The sequence below is a fragment of the Puntigrus tetrazona genome, chromosome 23 (genome assembly GCF_018831695.1).
Source record: "Puntigrus tetrazona isolate hp1 chromosome 23, ASM1883169v1, whole genome shotgun sequence".
Lineage (NCBI taxonomy): Eukaryota > Metazoa > Chordata > Actinopteri > Cypriniformes > Cyprinidae > Puntigrus > Puntigrus tetrazona.
Window position 1 is genome coordinate 2,609,680 of NC_056721.1, and position 18,349 is coordinate 2,628,028.

General features: G+C 40.2%; 1 protein-coding gene across 5 annotated transcripts in view; it reads left to right on the forward strand.

The window, feature by feature from the left end:
- LOC122328832 (utrophin-like) overlaps positions 1 to 18,349 on the forward strand; it is a 167,864-nt gene that overhangs the window by 120,961 nt on the left and 28,554 nt on the right. For all 5 annotated transcript variants that reach the window (XM_043224832.1, XM_043224827.1, XM_043224828.1 and 2 more), the window contains 7 exons: positions 1,859 to 1,920; positions 3,230 to 3,304; positions 4,796 to 4,997; positions 6,168 to 6,253; positions 8,634 to 8,791; positions 12,619 to 12,785; positions 16,938 to 17,049. In XM_043224832.1, coding sequence (XP_043080767.1) covers positions 1,859 to 1,920; positions 3,230 to 3,304; positions 4,796 to 4,997; positions 6,168 to 6,253; positions 8,634 to 8,791; positions 12,619 to 12,785; positions 16,938 to 17,049 — 862 coding nt within the window. The remainder of the gene's footprint in view (positions 1 to 1,858; positions 1,921 to 3,229; positions 3,305 to 4,795; positions 4,998 to 6,167; positions 6,254 to 8,633; positions 8,792 to 12,618; positions 12,786 to 16,937; positions 17,050 to 18,349) is intronic.

An 18,349-nucleotide genomic window follows, 5' to 3' on the forward strand; every position in this document is an offset into this window, starting at 1 on the left:
TTTGAAGAAGAAAACAACAACAAACTTCGGGTGATCAAAACTTTTTTTTTTCATTAGCCTACATAGTGTCGAGTTCGTTTTCCTTCAGGATACGGGCAGATTAATTATAAACAGCAACACAGAAACTAACAATAAACAATAGCAAATGGCAAAACAGAAATGAAATAATTCATCCAAATGCTGAAGAATTATGAGAAACCTAAAACATAAATAAGGTACTTGATCTTCTAGTGCTTCTTGTACTTATTCAGTATCATTTACTCATATTGTCTTTATTTATTAAACTCATAACTGCACGCAGCGCTTGATCTGGTTTTAAAAATGTACCCCGTGGCATTCGTTAAAAATTGTAAGAATCACGTATACTATGTAAATATACAAATAATCATTCGCTGCATCAGAAAGATAGGCCAAGGTTCTTCTACAACACTTTAAACGCCGTGCGTCACCGGTTTGCGGTAACTAGCCCCCGGTCCCCGCGGCCCTCACCGATCCCCCTGAAAATGACTTTATGTGACGGGCTCCCTGCATGCAGCGGTCATAGCTGATCAGCGCCTGTCGGGTCCTCTGTCAGCACGTGAAGGAGTCATGAACCAGACACCTGCTGACAGCCTCTGTCCCGTGGAACAGAATCTCAGGTAGACACGGTCGCGTTCGCTTTCAAATCCGCTGCCTGCCTCGAGGTTACAACCTCTCCAGACGTCATTCAGCTTGAGGTTGCCAGCGGTTAATGCTTTAAGACATGGTTTGTGCAAAAATGAAAATTGCCGTGCCGTGCTATCCCAGACGTGTGAATGTCTTGACTTTCTGTGACTTTTAGATTTCAGAAAGAACAATAGCTCTGGAGCTATATATATATATATATAAGAATTGCTAAGCTTCAATCATGAGCCAAAGATAGCAATAGCAAATAACATTGTAATGTTCATTTAGTTTATCCCTCACCAAAAACCAAGTGCTCACTCATTGCGTACAAACTTTCCGTTCATTTTTGACTGTACTTAATCATAAAACTAGCATAGTGCAGTTGTTTGCGGATCTTTAGGAGAAATGTTTGTCCTTACGCTGCTATAAAATGTGTGCGTGTTTTGGTTCGGTCTGCTTGGCTCCGCCCACTTTGATTTTGCTTGATTGATTATGCTTGCTATCAGCGGGTTGGTCAATCTGATAAAAGTCTGGGAATCCCTGACTTAAGAGATTCGAAATGAGCTGGAATCAAAATGTGTTTTTATTTCTGAAAAATGTAAATCCTGAAGTAAAAAGAAGGTAGACGTGGTGCAGTATGAGCGTGTGCTCTCTCGTGATGATGATTCATCAGAGTAATAACACTCACCTACTTACAAATAATATTAGGATTATTCAGAGCCAGTCAAGCAGACAAATTACTGACGACTTCTGATTGGCTAAGTCCTATCAGTTTCCAGAAACTCCTTCCACGATCTTGCTCCGTTTCCGCACGTGTGTGTGTGTGTGTGTGTGTGTGTGTGTGTGTGTGTGTGTGTGTGTGTGTGTGTGTGTGTGTGTGTGTGTGTGTGTGTGTGTGTGTGTGTGTCTCAGAGCGAGAGGTCAGCGGACGGGACGGGACACATCTGTCAGGTCACATCTGACCCCCAACCAATCAAACAGATCGAGTCCAGTCCACACACACACACACATTTGAGACACTTCTTCTTCTCTCTCTCCACTTCTGCTCTAGACCGTTATCTCGCCGCTTTCGTTCCACCGTTATTTTTCTTCCTTTTCTCGGTCAGCTCAGTCATTCACCCCCCAAACCTTTTTTTGTGTCTAAAATATAAGCCGCGAGTCGTGTGTGTCGAGACTAGAGAGTCTCATCGTCCCTCTCTGTTCTCTCCTGCAGTCATCAGAGTCAGACGACGTGCTGGGACCATCCCAAGATGACCGAGCTCTATCATTCTCTGTGTAAGCGTCTCACACACACACACACACGCACACACGCAGAGAGAGACCGGTGTCTTATCACCCTTCAGAGACAGCTCAAGTCTCACCAAAATCCACAGCTGAATGAATACTGGACAGCATCTGTCTGCAGAGGCCTGCTGTCGGTGGAGGTGTGTGTTTGTGTTTGCCGTCTCTGTAAGGCAGGAAACCTCCAGAGACACACACACACACGCAGGCGCACGCACACACACACACACACACACACACACACACGCACGCACACACACACGCACGCAAACGCTCGAACCTGAAGGGAACTATTTAGAGTTATACAGACAAAATGTGATCAGGGTTAGTTTTGTGTTTGGTTCAGGTATTTAGAAAAAAATGTTAACTTATCAATATTATATTGCTACCTGTTTACTCACGTTTGTTCATAATTGGCTAATTAATCAAAACTTTAAATGTTAATGTGCTAGTGCATGCAAAAATTGACATTTAATATCGACTAATAATGCAAATGTGTTCTTCATATCTATTTCATGCTCTAGTTATTCACTAATAAAAACAGCTAGACTTTAATTTAATTTTAGTAATAATAAGAATTGAATAATATTTTAGTGCGTCAACTTCTTTAATAAAGTATTAGTAAGTATATATAATATAAAGTGTATATAATATAATATATCAGTTTGTAAAAATTCACATGAACAAATGCTTTATAGTTGTTTTAAGTTTTATTGTTATAAGTTTTCCGGGGGGGGTTGTGTGTGTGTGTGTGTGTGTGTGTGTGTGTGTGTGTGTGTGTGTGTGTGTGTGTGTGTGTAAATAAAAGCAACTTTAATAGAATTAGTTCACAAAAACTATAAAGTGAGATTTTGGTGAAAATGAGGTTGTCTAATTCTAGATGCTAATTCTGATGCTAATACACAATTTCATTAAATATGCTCCTCAAAGCACTGATAGCTATAGCACTAGCATACAGATTATCTTCAGTCTGTCAAGTATAATGTTCACAACAGTTACAGTCGACAGAAAAGACGAGGCGTATCGATCCCATTTTGACCTTTTTCTAACAAGAACCCAGTTCAAGCTGCTTCATGACCTTTACGACTTGTTGACTTGTTAACCTTAACTGGTGTAAGAACGCGCTCGCCATCGCGCTCAACTTTCTGTCTTGAAATATGTAACGAAAGGCAGCAGTTTAAAATGGTGTATTCATTCGTGACTCTAATATCACATAACAAACATTCTCATTCGGCTTCGGTTCAGTTTACAGACTTTTGTTAGAAACTTTTGTGTTCACTTTTTCTTTTCTGTTTCCCTTTAGCCGACCTCAACAACGTGCGCTTCTCCGCATACAGGACAGCTATGAAGATCCGCCGGCTACAGAAAGCCCTCTGCTGTAAGTCTCTCTTTGTGTGTGTGTGTGTGTGTGTGTGTGTGTGTGTGTGTATTATAAGATTAGAGCTGCATGCTTGCATCGCCTCCCTCCATTGGCTCAATTAACTCAGAGAGGCCCAATTAATAGCACAAAGAGAATGAGCGTGTGTGTGTGTGTGTGTGTGTGATCTCTTCCTCTGCCCCCGTGCCTCGCGTCCTCTTCATTTGCATGCGTATTTGTTTCCCGAGCTGTTAATTGGTCTCGTTAGGAGTGTAAGCAGCATCTATCGCTCCATCGGAGATGAGCGGTGTCGATGGTTCAGACGCAGACACCGTGTCGTAACGGAGCGTGACAAGCTATAAAACTTTCATGCTAATCGGGATGTTTGCCCTAACCGGCTGCGACCGCTAACAAGACATTTCGCCAGTAGCTTTGTTTCTATTTCTGTAGCTCTGCCCACAAAAGAAAACCTCACGAGATCCAAAAAAAAAAATCACTTCGCAAGACCGAATGCATTCCCTGTTTAGTCTTATTTTGTATGTAATGAATATTCACACCGTGTATGCGGCGCTAATGCTAATAATGGCTAATGTTTCTTGGCTTTACGAGTATATATTTAGTTTTCTGTGAAGATGGCGTTGCAATGTAGATAAATGTAGATTCAGAAGTCTGTTCTCTGTGTAATATTGTAGTGTTCACTGCAATAGTCTGTAAATATTAGACTGCATCAGATTAGCCTTTGCAGCAGTGTAAGAGACCGTTAGCATGAAACCTCATTCACAGGCCTTCCTGGTCCTCCAGAAAGAAACAGCTTCAAGATTTAATAGCATCTCAGAATTAAACTTAAGCAGCACAAACACTGTTCACTACTGTTCGTTGATGTACTCGAATGACATCTCTCTTAAATATTTTAATAACATATTGCTGCTGATGACTGTATTGCTACGTAGTCACTTGGTGGTAAATATGCCCTTTAATGTGTTTTTAATTACTTTAATGACTATTTAATGGCTTTTTTTTTTATTTATGTCCTCAGTATTTCTCTTGTGCCTTTGAGGGGACACATACTTCTGATCTTTTCTGATGCCCCGTAAATTGCAGTAATGAAGTCTACTGGAATATTTAAATCTGTATTATTTTGTGAACGCTTTCGTTAGATTTGCTTTATTTATGTGTTCATTTTAATTGCTCTTTTTTTTTACGTGAAGTATTTATTTTTCTACTTTTTTTATTATTTAGTTGGGTTATGAGGACTCTTGAACTTCAGTTACACACAGCCGTGCTGAAAATGCAAATCTGAGTTTTGAAAAAAAGTGTGTTTGTGATATGAACTGCTGTCGCGCTCCTGATTGGTTTTGACTTGTCTCTCTCTCTCTCTCTCTCTCTCTCTCTCTCTCTCTCTCTCTCTCTCTCTCTCTCTCTCTCTCTCTCTCTCTCTCTCTCTCTCTCTCTCTCTCTCTCTCTCTCTCTCTCTCTCTCTCTCGTCTGTCGTCTCGTCTCTTCTCGTCTCAGTGGATCTGCTGGATCTGAGTGTGGCTCAGTCCATGTTCCAGCAGCACAAATTGACAGTAAACTCCCAGCAGCTGACGGTTCCTGAGGTCATCAACTGTCTGACGTCTGTCTATGACGGACTGGAGCAGGAACACAAAGACCTGGTCAACGTCCCGCTGTGTGTGGACATGTGTCTCAACTGGCTGCTCAACGTCTACGACACGTACGTATTACACGCTCGCTCTGTCTCTTCCCTCACAGTACGGTCCAGCGCAGCTGGTGCTCGACTCTTTCCCAGCGTATTACGGTAAGGACAGGCCTAGCGCATGTCCCGAATGAGTTACGGGACTTCCCGGGTCTACCGGGCTCGGAAGAAAAAGAATGATCATTATAAACGGAAGGATCAGAGACAATGTAGATCATAATATAGATCATATATGTAGTTCATGCTTTGACTATTTCGAATCTGATCGGGACGAGGTAGGCTAGTCAGTGACGGTCATGTCTTTATAAACACAGAAACTCTAGTTATGTTCTGGATAGATTGATAACCCAGCCAAATGAATATATATATATATATATATATATATATATATATATATATATATATATATGTGTGTGTGTGTTTTTTCTGTTCACTGAGTGCAATTTCAGCCATTCGCATAATTATTTATATCTGAATTCATTTTGCTTTAAAACGCAGTACTAAAAGCAGAGGCCTGGCTCATTTTGTTAGATGATATGTTTGTATACGTGTAGCAGAAAATATTCTGAAGGCCGTAAAATCTAGGTGAAAATAATCAAAAATGCTGGCAGTGACTGGCAACTTTTTTAAAAAAATGCCGGCGGGGAAAGAATTAATGACGCATGTCTTTTCCCGACGAACGCCGTGTCACAATTTTTGGCACAGCTGTTTCAGTCGCTTTATTTTTTTGCATGCATTTGATTTTTAGAAATATAAGGTGATGACTAGACCAAAGATATTTTGGTGCACGTTTACTTTTCAAATCTGACTTGTTTTCTTGCAATTGCGAGATACCTTGCATGATTGTAAATCGGAATCAGGTTTCCATAGCGTATGCGGCTGTGTAAATAACACCATAAAATTTCTTTCACTGCTGAATGCATTTACGCGAGCGCATTTCCATTGTGATTCAGGCGGGAGACAAAGAAATCCCCTCATTGTGCTGAAGGCTTGCCTGGAGCTCACGGTTGATTGATGTGTTGTGTTGAGTTTCAGACGCTCTCAAGCTCAGACCTCGGATGCTTCCAGTATGGATGCGGTGTTATACAAACTAAACACCGCTGAAGTCTGTTCCCTAATCGATAATGGCAGATGTGTAGCATCGTCCCGTGTTCGCCTCTTACCCGCCGTGTTTTGTCTTTTCCACAGGGGTCGGAGCGGGAAAATCCGCGTTCTGTCCATGAAGATCGGGCTTCTCTCTCTTTGTAAGGGTCACCTGGAGGAGAAATACAAATGTAAGCTCTTTTTATAACGGTTCGAAAAACTGAAAATGACAAGACTATTGTGTTCTGCTTTCTTCACCGGCCGTGAACATGCGTAACATTTTCAGTCATTTGATTGAAGATGAAAAACCTAGTGAATTAAAACCAAAACCAAATCTATGAGTAGCTGAATACTTAATAAAAACGGAAAAAATTAAAATATTCTTATATTATCCAATTAAATGCCAAATGGCATCGTCAGGTTTTGTTAGTTTGTCCACCAACTGCTGCCATACGTTTACGTCAGATATATCTGTTATGAGGTCCACGGCCAATCGGAGATTCGTTATTTTCGCCGGTTGAGGTTTTCCTTAGGTACTTGCGGATCATTTGAATATCTGCCGAACACTTTGGTGTTTGTGCCCCGCAGCGTTGTTAGATGACATGTACAAATCCCATCCTCATCCCTTTTAATTAACGTGTTTGTGAAGCCCCACAAACCCCGTGATGCTCTACCTCTTTTTTTTTTCTCTACTTCTTTCTGAAAGAACAGACTGCACTCCCGTGATTCACTTCCTCACGTAATTGGGCTTTTTGCTCTTTTAAGTTCTGCCTCATCTCGGGAGTCTTGGGTCCTCCGAGTGATCAGGACTCACGGCAGACGGTTAATTTACGGGCTACGGCGGCCGTTGTTCTCGGGGTAGTACCGTAGACGTACCAAACAATGACGTACGGCGCTTGTTGAAATGAAAAACGTGGGTTTTTTTTTTCGTTTTCGGTCAGCAAGTTTGAGGTTCGCTCGGTCTGGTCAGCACTTTGTAAGGCAGGGCTGGGTGACGGACAATCACGGACGGGTTTGCTCGCTGACCTTGAGTTAACACGGTGCACTGTGAAATAGAGTCTGTGTGACTTTAGTTGTGTGTGTTGGAGTGAAAATAGAGTTTATTGAACTGCTCTGGTACTCTCAGGACAGAGGGCTGGAGTTCAGTGTGTGTGTGTGTGTGTGTGTGTGTGTGTGTGTAACAGCTCTGCCAGGGGTCTGCTCTTGCTCTGGTAATCAAGGTCATCTCCATCCCATAGAGTGATGGATGAAAAATAACATTTATCATTAACTGAAGGACTTTTAGTGTATAATCTGTTCGTCTGCATTGTATTTTAAACCGTGTATAGATCACTGAAGAGAATGCTTCAAATTTAAAATGGAAAAAGACGCTTAATTATCTTTTTTAAATCTATCCACGTGAATGCGTACATGCCGGGGTGCGTTTGAGCTGGGGTTGAATGCTCATATTAGAGGATGGAGAGTGAACTCATTCTGTTGTGAGCTATAAAATAGTGGGTATGATTTCGACAGTGCGTTTTATTCATGTGGTTTAAAAAGAAAAACTTTTCGAAAAGCATCGACACGTGAAACATACAGCAATACGTGACCTATTTGTAACATATATGTGTAGTCTGGTATTTGTACACAAATAAACAATGTTTACTGTCTGTCTGTCTTATCTGCAGTCTGTCTAGCTGCCTAACTGTCTTCTCTGTCTAGGTGTCTGTCTGTCTGTGTCTAGGTGTCTTTTTGTCTGTCTATATCTAGCTGTCTGTCCGTGTCTTTATATAGCTGTCTTTTTGTCTGTCTATATATAGCTGTCTGTCTCTCTGTCTGTGTCTAGCTGTCTTTTTGTCTTTCTGTCTTATCTGCAGTCTGTCTGTGGCTGTCTATAGCTGTCTGTCTGTAGCTAGGTGTCTTTCTGTCTGCCTGTCTGTCTATATCTAGCTGTCTGTCTTTGTCTTTATATAGCTGTCTTTTTGTCTGTCTGTATATAGCTCTCTCTCTATGTCTGTATATAGCTAGCGGTCTGTCTGCCTGTGTCTAGCTGACTGTTTGTCTGTCTGTCTAGCTGTCTGTATCTAGCTGACTGTATCAGTCTGTATGTCTCTCTGTATATATGTATTAATTTGTCTGTCCCTATCTTTCCATCCTGCTCACTCTCTCTCCGGGTTTCTTTTTGTGTATATGTCGGTCTAGCTGTCTGCTCTAGCTGCCTATCTGTCTGTCTGTCTGTCTTATGTCATCCTTTCACACCTGTCTGCCTGTATATATCAGTCTGTTTATCTGTCTGGGTATCTATCCATGAGCTAAAGATAGATAGGTATTGCTGTCTGTCTGTCTATGCATCTTCCTGTCTGGGTTCAGGCTTCTCAGTTTCTCATCTCTAAGTGTCCGTTCACACGGAACATGATTTTTCACTTTACTGTTCTGGTTTTTATTGTTTTCTAGAAGGAAACACCTTCGGCTTGTTGTGCTCGTGCGTCGTGTCTCTCTTAGCCTTTTTTGAATACTGTATAAATTAAAAGTAGTTTACCTTTTAAACGCGAACGTTTATAGCTAATTTCTTTTTTTGTGTGTGTCTCTCAGGTCTGTTTAATCAGGTGTCTTCGGCGGGCGATACATGTGATCAGAGACAACTGGGTCTTCTGCTGCATGACGCCATTCAGATCCCGCGACAGCTGGGAGAGGTGGCAGCCTTCGGTGGGAGCAACATCGAGCCCAGCGTCCGCAGCTGCTTCCAGCATGTACGTGAACACACACACACGCACGAGCGCCATTGAATTATGACCACCACAGCATGTGTGTTTCACTCTGATATGTCTTTGTTTATGACTGATGCTCTATTCAGTTATAGAGCAATGTGAATTATTGAAGCCTTCTGCTGGTGATATCCTCATATTACCTCACACAACACTGTGTGTTAATGGTGTTGTCAGCATGAGTGTTCATATTTTTGTCCTCCAGTCATTTCACTAATGTAAATCCTACAGCAGTTTGACTGGAGGCTATAAATACACACTATAAGGAGAGAGAGAGAGGGGCGTCCTGTTCAGGTGTTTGCTGTTTGAATGCTGTTTCTGAATATTTTTACAGGGCACTCTGTCTATCAATATATCTCTGTAACTGTCTGCCTCTCCGTTTGCAATTTTTCATTTTCCCAGATGGATGTCTATCTGTCTTTGTCTATCTCTCTGTCTGTCTGTTTGTCTGCAGTACATGTCTGTCTGCGTCTGTCTGCAGTATATGTCTGTCTGTCTGCAGTGTATGTCTGTCTGCAGTATATGTCTGGCTGACTGCCTGTCTGTCTGCAGTATATGTCTGTCTGTCTGTAGTATATGTCTGGCTGGCTGTCTGTCTGTCTGCAGTACATGTCTGTCTGTCTGTCTGTCTGTCTGTCTGTCTGTCTGTCTGCAGTATATGTCTGGCTGGCTGTCTGCAGTACATGTCTGTCTGTCTGTCTGTCTGCAGTATATGTCTGGCTGGCTGTCAGTCTGCAGTACATGTCTGTCTGTCTGCAGTATATGTCTGTCTGTCTGTCTGTCTGTCTGCAGTATATGTCTGTCTGTCTGTCTGTCTGTCTGCAGTACATGTCTGTCTGTCTGTCTGTCTGCAGTATATGTCTGGCTGGCTGTCTGTCTGCAGTACATGTCTGTCTGTCTGCAGTATATGTCTGTCTGTCTGCAGTATATGTCTGTCTGTCTGTCTGCAGTATATGTCTGTCTGCAGTATATGTCTGGCTGGCTGTCTGTCTGTCTGCAGTACATGTCTGGCTGGCTGTCTGTCTGTCTGCAGTACATGTCTGGCTGGCTGTCTGTCTGGCTGGCTGTCTGTCTGTCTGCAGTACATGTCTGTCTGTCTGCAGTACATGTCTGTCTGTCTGCAGTACATGTCTGTCTGTCTGCTGTATATGTCTGTCTGTTTGCAGTATATGTCTGGCTGGCTGGCTGTCTGCAGTACATGTCTGTCTGTCTGCAGTACATGTCTGTCTGTCTGTCTGCTGTATATGTTTGTCTGTCTGTCTGTCTGCTGTATATGTCTGTCTGTCTGCAGTATATGTCTGTCTATCTATTTATCTCTGTCTGTCTATCTATCATTCTTTCTATCTATTAGGGGTGGAACTGTACACAGATGTCATGGTTCGGTATGTAGATTTAAGGAAACAGTTGAAGTGATCGCTCGCTTGCTCACACGCACACACACACACACACACACACACACACACACACACACACACACAAAACACATCAATTCCAGCGTTGCTAACTTGACAGCACAGATTGTACTTTATCAAAATAAGATACCAAACATCAGCGCTGTGTCACCGTTGGAATGAGAACGAAGTACAAAACCTGTAATTTACATATTAAATAAAAGTTTAGCATTTAGATACATTACATCCCAAATCTGAAAATATTTAGCCATATTTAGTATTAAATGCCACTCCATCCCAAAGCTGGCGATGGAGATTTATTACTAATTAAAGAACTGGCTTTATCGTATGCAATATATCGTGCAGCCCTATGTTAAAGTATATTTCTTTGTCAGTCATGTGAGAGACGCTTTTAGAATCAGCACATTGTCACTGTCTAGTGGGCTTTGTTTTCAAGTGTGCATCTCATGACATTTGCTGTTCTTCTGCTGGCGGTTATCAAACAACGTTGTATTGCAGCAGGCGCCCCCTTCTGGATTGGGGGGAAATTGCCTGTATTCATCACAAGGCCTTATGCACTGAATGACTGTATTGTGACTGGTCGGTATGAATATGTATACATGTATCCTTCCACCGCTAATATCCATCCATCCATCCATCCGTCTGTCCATCTATCAGTCCAATCTGTCTTTTTCATCAATCTGTCTGTCTGCTGTTATGAGTGGTTTGATTGCTCCCTGACACATGCTGTCAAAACTGAAATGTTTTAAAGAGACAGAAATTGTCACTAAATAATTGAGGACGACGAGGACAAATTCAATCAGAAGTGACTGACAGGAAGAGATGTCTCCTCTGTGTAAAGGAGAAGAATGCAGAAAACTGGAAATGAAGGCTAGGTGTGAGTTCGGAGGATAAGGACACATTGCTGAGGAACATCACAGGTGAAAGCTGAAAGAGGACATAAACGAATAATGAAAGACAGATGAGTGGAGGAATGACGGACAGTCAGTCAGTCAGCGCTGATGGATGGAATCACCCAAACACTCAGTTTTCCTTCCCTTTCCTCTGTCTCTTTCTCTTGTTGCTAGACGGTGTCTGATCGTCAACAGGTCAGAGTTCAGAGCTGTGGGTTATTACATCAGTCTCGTCCGCTGAGTGTTTTAATGCTAAGTGACATTTAAAGGCTTTCGCCTCAGTACAGTCCACCGCTGACATCACTGCCAAGAACGTCGCCGCTGCACAACAGATAAATTCCTGCCAAAATCACTTCACCACTGTCTTATTCCATCATTTATTTCCCTAGGTTCTTGTTTGTTTCATAAATCGGAAATATGTGAAGTTCCAGTGATTACAGGAATGTTCCCGGATCAAAACAAGCCCCATAGGCCGCATCCTTGGCATTCTGACGATACCGCAGAAAATCATTTCGGTGAAACAAATAAAGAAGATATAAAAATCATGTTTACAGTAATGCACTTGGAAGACAGCCAGGATAAACATTTCAAATACAAGCCACTTTAAAAATACAATAATCAATAGATACAGTTAAAGGGATAGATCACCCACAAATCCGTTCGGCGTTATTCTACAGAATGCAAGAAATGGTAGTTTGAACATTTTTGTTTTGTTGTTGCTTTAAACCCTTCTAATAAAAGGAAGTTAGTAAGTAGATGCTGATAGAATAGTTTCCTTTTTGATAATGCGAAAAAATATATTTATTAGCCTTGTCTATATGAAGTTACTTCAACTTCATGACCAGTTCAATAATAATAGAACGATTATGTTTACAAAGAAAGAAGTACCAAATTACTTCAGTAATTAAACCTCGATTACCTGCATCCACATTAACAGCATTCCCAGTGCTAAAAGAATCATTTAGAGGCTTTACAACTCAAAAAACACATTAATTTATGCCAAAATATGAATGTAAGCTCTTTAACAAATACACAAGTGCCACATACTGCTGTCAAACCCTTCAGAACGTCCCGCTTCATTGATTTCCTTTATAAGCACATTACTGTAAACTCTTCTTATTATGTTGTTTTCGTTAACGAGGGGTATATCACAATTAAATTCATGTACTAATATCATTCTGTCCGTGAATTTTGTCTCCGAGTCCATGATTGACTGTATGACAGATGAAACGTAATAATGTATTTGTACATTATTTAACTAATCATCCTAGCACTGCTCTGGTTAAAAGTCACCTGGTACCTGACTTAATATTTATGAGGCTGTTATATCTCTATAAATACAACCGTGCGATTGACAGTCATTTACGGTGGCCTGGTAGGAAATGCTCCGTCCATCATCTCGATTTCAGACCGCTTGCATTGTTTACGAGTTATTCTCTCATGCCGTTTATGGGTTTTTCCGACCTCCCTCCCTGATTGGCTCTTTCTGCTTGCTCTCTGTTCTCAGGTGACCAATAAGGTGGAGCTGGAGCCGAGGCAGTTTATTGATTGGATGAGGCTGGAGCCGCAGTCGATGGTTTGGCTTCCGGTTCTGCACAGAGTGGCTGCAGCAGAAACGGCCAAACATCAGGCCAAGTGCAATATCTGTAAAGAGTTCCCCATCGTGGGCTTCAGGTACACACACACACACACACGTTAATGACCGGTTTACTGTACATTATAAAAGAAAAGAAGATCTCGACGGTCAGTGCAACAGATCTGAGAAGTATTCTGGCACACTAGACAAAGCATGATATAAAGCATACCTGTGAGAGACTTAAGACACACACACACACACACACACACACACACACACACGAGTACGCGCCGTGCTGGCTGGGAGCAGAAAGGTTAGATTCACTCCAGAGGCCCAACATTCATCTAAATGTCAGCATCTGATAGCGCTCTAAATAAGAGAGAGACCGATGAAAGAAATGGAGGACAGACACATACCAGTCAGACTGTTCTCTGATCAGCTCTGACACTTTTAAAAGTTCAGCTCTACACTAGCGCTGCCGGTGTTAACATTTATGTTTGAGATGAGTTCGGTACGTTTACTGTCATTCAGCAGGAAAAGGCATTTTTAGGATTTCAGAAGCTGGAAGCTGTTTTGGAAGCTGTTTATTCTTTAATAAGATGTGATGCGTCTCAGAGGAATTTCTTGTTTTGTGTATAATAGAGATCAAATGTCCCCTTACCTGAGATATTTAAAATAATAATACAATTATCTCTGTCTGTAAATGTATATTAGTAATGGTGCTGCATTACTACTATATATATTTACATTTGTAAAAAAATTGACAATGTTTATACATACATACATTTATTTATATATATATATATATATATATATATATATATATATATATATATATATATATATATATGTGTGTGTGTATATATATATATATATATATATATATATATATATATATGTGTGTGTATATATATATATATATATATATATATATATATATATGTATATATATATATATATATATATATATATATATATATATAGCATATATATATATATATATGCATTCTATATATATAGCAATGAACAAATTTAATTATCAATAAATATTTCATAAAAATCAATGGTTTAATTGTTTAGATTTAAATACTGTAGTAATAATAAAATGATTAATACAGTATATGTCGTTTCTTGAAATTGTTTATGTAAAAAAAAAGTTGGTTTATTGATAATCATTTACAGTTAAAAATAAAGATAATGCTGTACTGTATTTATTAGTATTTCTGAATGTTAGTTATTAAAAATTAAACCGTTTTTAGCTCAGATGCATGTTTTGATTTTATTGTACTAATGTAGTAGTAATTAACATTAACTATTAATAAACCCTTGAGAATTATTTTCAGTAGTTCGTGTTGATTAATATAGTTAATCAAAACTAACCGATTTCTTCCCATTATAAAAGTTTTGCATGTAATTAGCCATTAAAATGTTTAATTAATTAGCGTCAATATTATAAACGCTTGCGGTCTTTGCATTTGTAGAATTAAGCAATTGTTGAAACTCAACTTGTATAAAACACGCTATTAATTATAATAATGGTAACAAATCACGAGAAGACTGCAGTAAAATCAATAATTATAGCAGTAAAACATCTTTATTGCATTATTATTAGCTTCTTAGCTTCAAAGGTGAGCCAGAATTTATAGTCCGCATGAATTGGAGCCGTGTGCAGAAGTGGAGAAAGTGAAACTTAATGAAAGCGTGTGTTGGTGTGACGTCACAGCCTCCGTGGTGGTCGCAATAGGCGGTGACCTTTTCAAATGCCATGCCTACATACACAATGCTGGTGTATTACCGCCGTGTTTAGCATCTTCGCCTCAGTCACGCTGACAGCCTCTGAGCGCATCGGACCACACCGTCAGGTGTTTCTCCGAGGCAGAGATTCGGTCGGACGTTTGACGGAGGAGATGCGAAAAGAGTTCTGTCAGTGACGGATAGCAGAGATGACGGAATGGAACGAGAGAGAGGAACGGAGAAAAATAAAGTCCCAGTCAGTCGAGCTGGATTTATCGAGACCTGTGGAAAAGAAATCCTGCGGCGTAATTCCGTTAAACTGATGAATTCGCTTACGAATGTATTTAATTGTTTGGCAGATTAACTGTTGTTAATTGTTAAAGCGCTAATCCACAAGAGGCTGTGCCTTAGAGTCGTTTTTGCTGTGGTTAAGGGTTAAGTGGTTCGTGGCAGTTAAGCGGTATTCCCTCCGCGCCGACAAATGACTTTTTACAAGCGCTTTTGTAAATTGGTGCCGTAGTCAGAGACGTGGTCTCGCGGGAATAGCTTGTGAGTAAAGTTCAATGGGGATGAAGCGAAATCACCCTCACTGTTGACTTTCACACCTCTCTTCACTGTCCCCGTCGGTAAATGTGGTGTCTATTAAAAGTTTCATTAGATCGTTCAAAGCGGATCGTTCGCTTGAATGTTAAATGACCGAACGACTTCCACTCCTTATGAAGTTAGGGGCCGTTCACATAGGGCCTCATTTACGGGGCCCCGTACGACAGAAAATTGGGCGTAGCGTCATTTCTACGTGACTCAAATCTCACGTCTCGGCTCGGCTCGTGTACGCAAGTTTTTGAGTTACCGAAATTTGCGCACAGCATATAGAGTTGTGCAATACCTGTATTTTGTGGGTTATATTTCTAGATGTCAACTGAGGCTCTTTGGTCGATCGTTAACCTTTAGGATCAGAATGTCTGTTTTTAGGGCTTTAGCTTTATACGTGCGAACAGCAGACTCTATAAAAGTCTATAAAAATGAATTCTATAAAAGGAATAGAACCACACAAATGTATATACACAATATTCAATCATATTACAAAATATAACATTCTGAGTTATTGATATAATGTAACTATATATAATATAATATAACTGAATAATATTCTTGATGTTAGATGGTAAAGGTATTTTTGCTACTAACCTGAAGGCCTCTAGTTCAGTACAAGTATTTTTTAATCCTATTTATGCACAATTTATTTGTCATGCTGTCACACGTTACACATAAACCATGTGTCTGAGGAAATTGTCATGCTTAGCTTTGATGAGAGATTAGATATTTTAAATTGAAAAAATGAGGTAACAGCTTGAAAAAGAACAATGTTGAGCGTACTTAATTTATCACGTATTAATATTGACTTGGACAGCCCTATAAATAGAGTAAACCCTCTGGTGGCCGAGAGAGCTGTCAATATTTAGGTCAGAGCAATTTTAATGTCTATCATTAATTATAAAAGGCTGTTTTTTTTTTTTTAGAACATTTCTGTGCTCATTTTGGATGTTTTTTAAAGATAGCTTGCTTTTGAAAAGATGGAAATGTTTCTGTAACATTATTTGATATTCTGTAATATTTTCTGAAATATTCCAGAACATTGTGGGACTAAAGACAAAGTCATTCAGTGAAACCGGATACGCTTGTATGAGCTGTCAACCTAGCGCTAATGAGACCCTCAAAAAATGTTAATGTGTTCTTTTTCACATTAATTGATGTCAGACTTCATAAAGAAATATTAAAAATAAAATATTAAAATTGGCCTTAGGACACCCATTACTGCCAATAAAATCACTGTAACATGCAAAACATCAAGGCTTATTGATTTATTCTTCAATATCTTCTAACTTCACCCAATTGGATTTTAGATCAGATATCCATTTTAACTCTTAGAAAGTAATATAAAAGCTCTTGACCGAAGTCCTGATGGGGTGATGTTTCGTCATTCTCAGCAGGGGCCTCAGTGTTATATTGTGCTTTCAAATGGGCTGCCCCAGAGAGAAAAAGAGCGTTTTCGGAAAAATGCAGCAGCTTTTTACTGTCATATATTTTATGCAGAAGTGCAGTGGAAATATTGCACACTGGAGAAATTACATTCTATTGAATTAGCATTTCCTGGAGAGACCAGAAGAAACCGAAAAACAAACAACTCGGTGTGCGGTCTTCCTCCGCACTCGATTTACATTTATATGAAGAAGATGCGTGAAATAAAAACACTTCTAAACTGTGTGGTAATGATGTTATTGAATCAAGCGTGACGTGACTGGAGTGAATGAGTACTCTCAAGAGGACTGTCAGTTTCAGACTTATTCGTATAACAAGTGGATAATAGTTTGTCAGAACTGCAGCTTTGGGGTTGTTATGGGTGTTATGAATCCCAAAAGTTGTCAATGTTAGCCAAAAAGGATCAGTTGCATAAAAAGTTCCTAGCTATCCTAGGTCTGTCATACTGATTGTCAGTTTTCTTTCTCTCTTTGCAGATATCGCAGTTTGAAGCACTTCAACTACGACGTTTGCCAGAGTTGTTTCTTCTCTGGTCGCACAGCGAAGGGTCATAAACTGAACTACCCCATGGTGGAGTACTGCACACCGGTGAGTTAGTCTGCCCTTCTCGTACAGTCTCTCTCTCTCTACCCATCAAATCAAGGCGTGCGTAATGAAGCTCGCAAATTGGAGCTCATAAAAGAGACATTTTGCATGAATGGCCATTACGGTGGGCATTCAGTGGTAGAGATGTGGCTCTGTTCCAAAACCTGAGATGACTTCCTGTCTACAAAGGCGGCTAGCTCTCAAGACAGCTAATCTGGAATGAAAGAGCGTAACTAGTTTGAAACGGTAACAGGAAGAGTTTACTGGCAAGGTTATGAGCAAAAGTAAAATTAATGGAATGTTAGCACATTTTCCTGCATATCATTCATGGGGCTTTTTTTCTTCGTTCTAACGTTTGCATAAAACAAGACTCAAATTCAGAATAATGTTACTTAATGGGAACTTGTTTGCAGCTTCTTATGGGAAACACACTGAGGATTGGACTTGTGGTTGATTTCAGGTATAGGGTTTGATATTAGCTTATTGCTAATAAGCTAAGCTAACAATATTGCAATAGCCTAACGACAGTACTCTGTACAAGTATTGTGTATGAAGTGGCGTTTTAATTCAGTCAAGGACACATGCTGCCTCACGATCGCATCTCTCCTAAGAGATATTATCCTGCTGACTGCTTTTTGGAAGAGCACATCTACTGAGTTTTTATCCAGCTGGGACCGTGATGTGCGGTCGGTGTGCAGCAGCTCGCGGTACGAGAATAATGGCGAAGGTTAGTCTCTCCTCCACTGCTGCAGGCGAAATGGAGAGTAGTTAAAACTCAGAGGGCCTTGATCTATTAGCGTCACCGGCGGGATTTCCTCCCACCTCCACAAAACACAAGCTCCGTGAAACCTGAAATTTAAGGTGTTCAATTCAACAGTTCAGTTTCAGAGCGTGAAATTGAAAAGCTGTCACTGTCATTGATCAGCGCGACAAAAAGTAAGCAAATTTCTGTTTTGCTCTCTTTGCGAATTTAGGGAAGAATGAATAATGATACAACTATTTTAACTGGCACTTAAGCAAAGAAGTGTTGCCTTTCTTTAATCATATCGGTGGCTGAGTGTGGTGTTGTCCATCCAGTAGATGGTTCAGCTCCAGATTCAGTTGTTTTTTGTGTGGCTCGACAAAAACTTGTAGCCCTAAACCTAGGGATGTAACAATGCACTCTGAGCTAGTTGAAAGTCAAACCGAATATGTAACATTTCAAATCGATTGAGATGTGAAATTAATTACGATACAGTTGGAGGTGAGGGTTTATAATGTATCAGTAACTGGCTTCTAGTGTTAATTTTGGCATCGGTTTTTA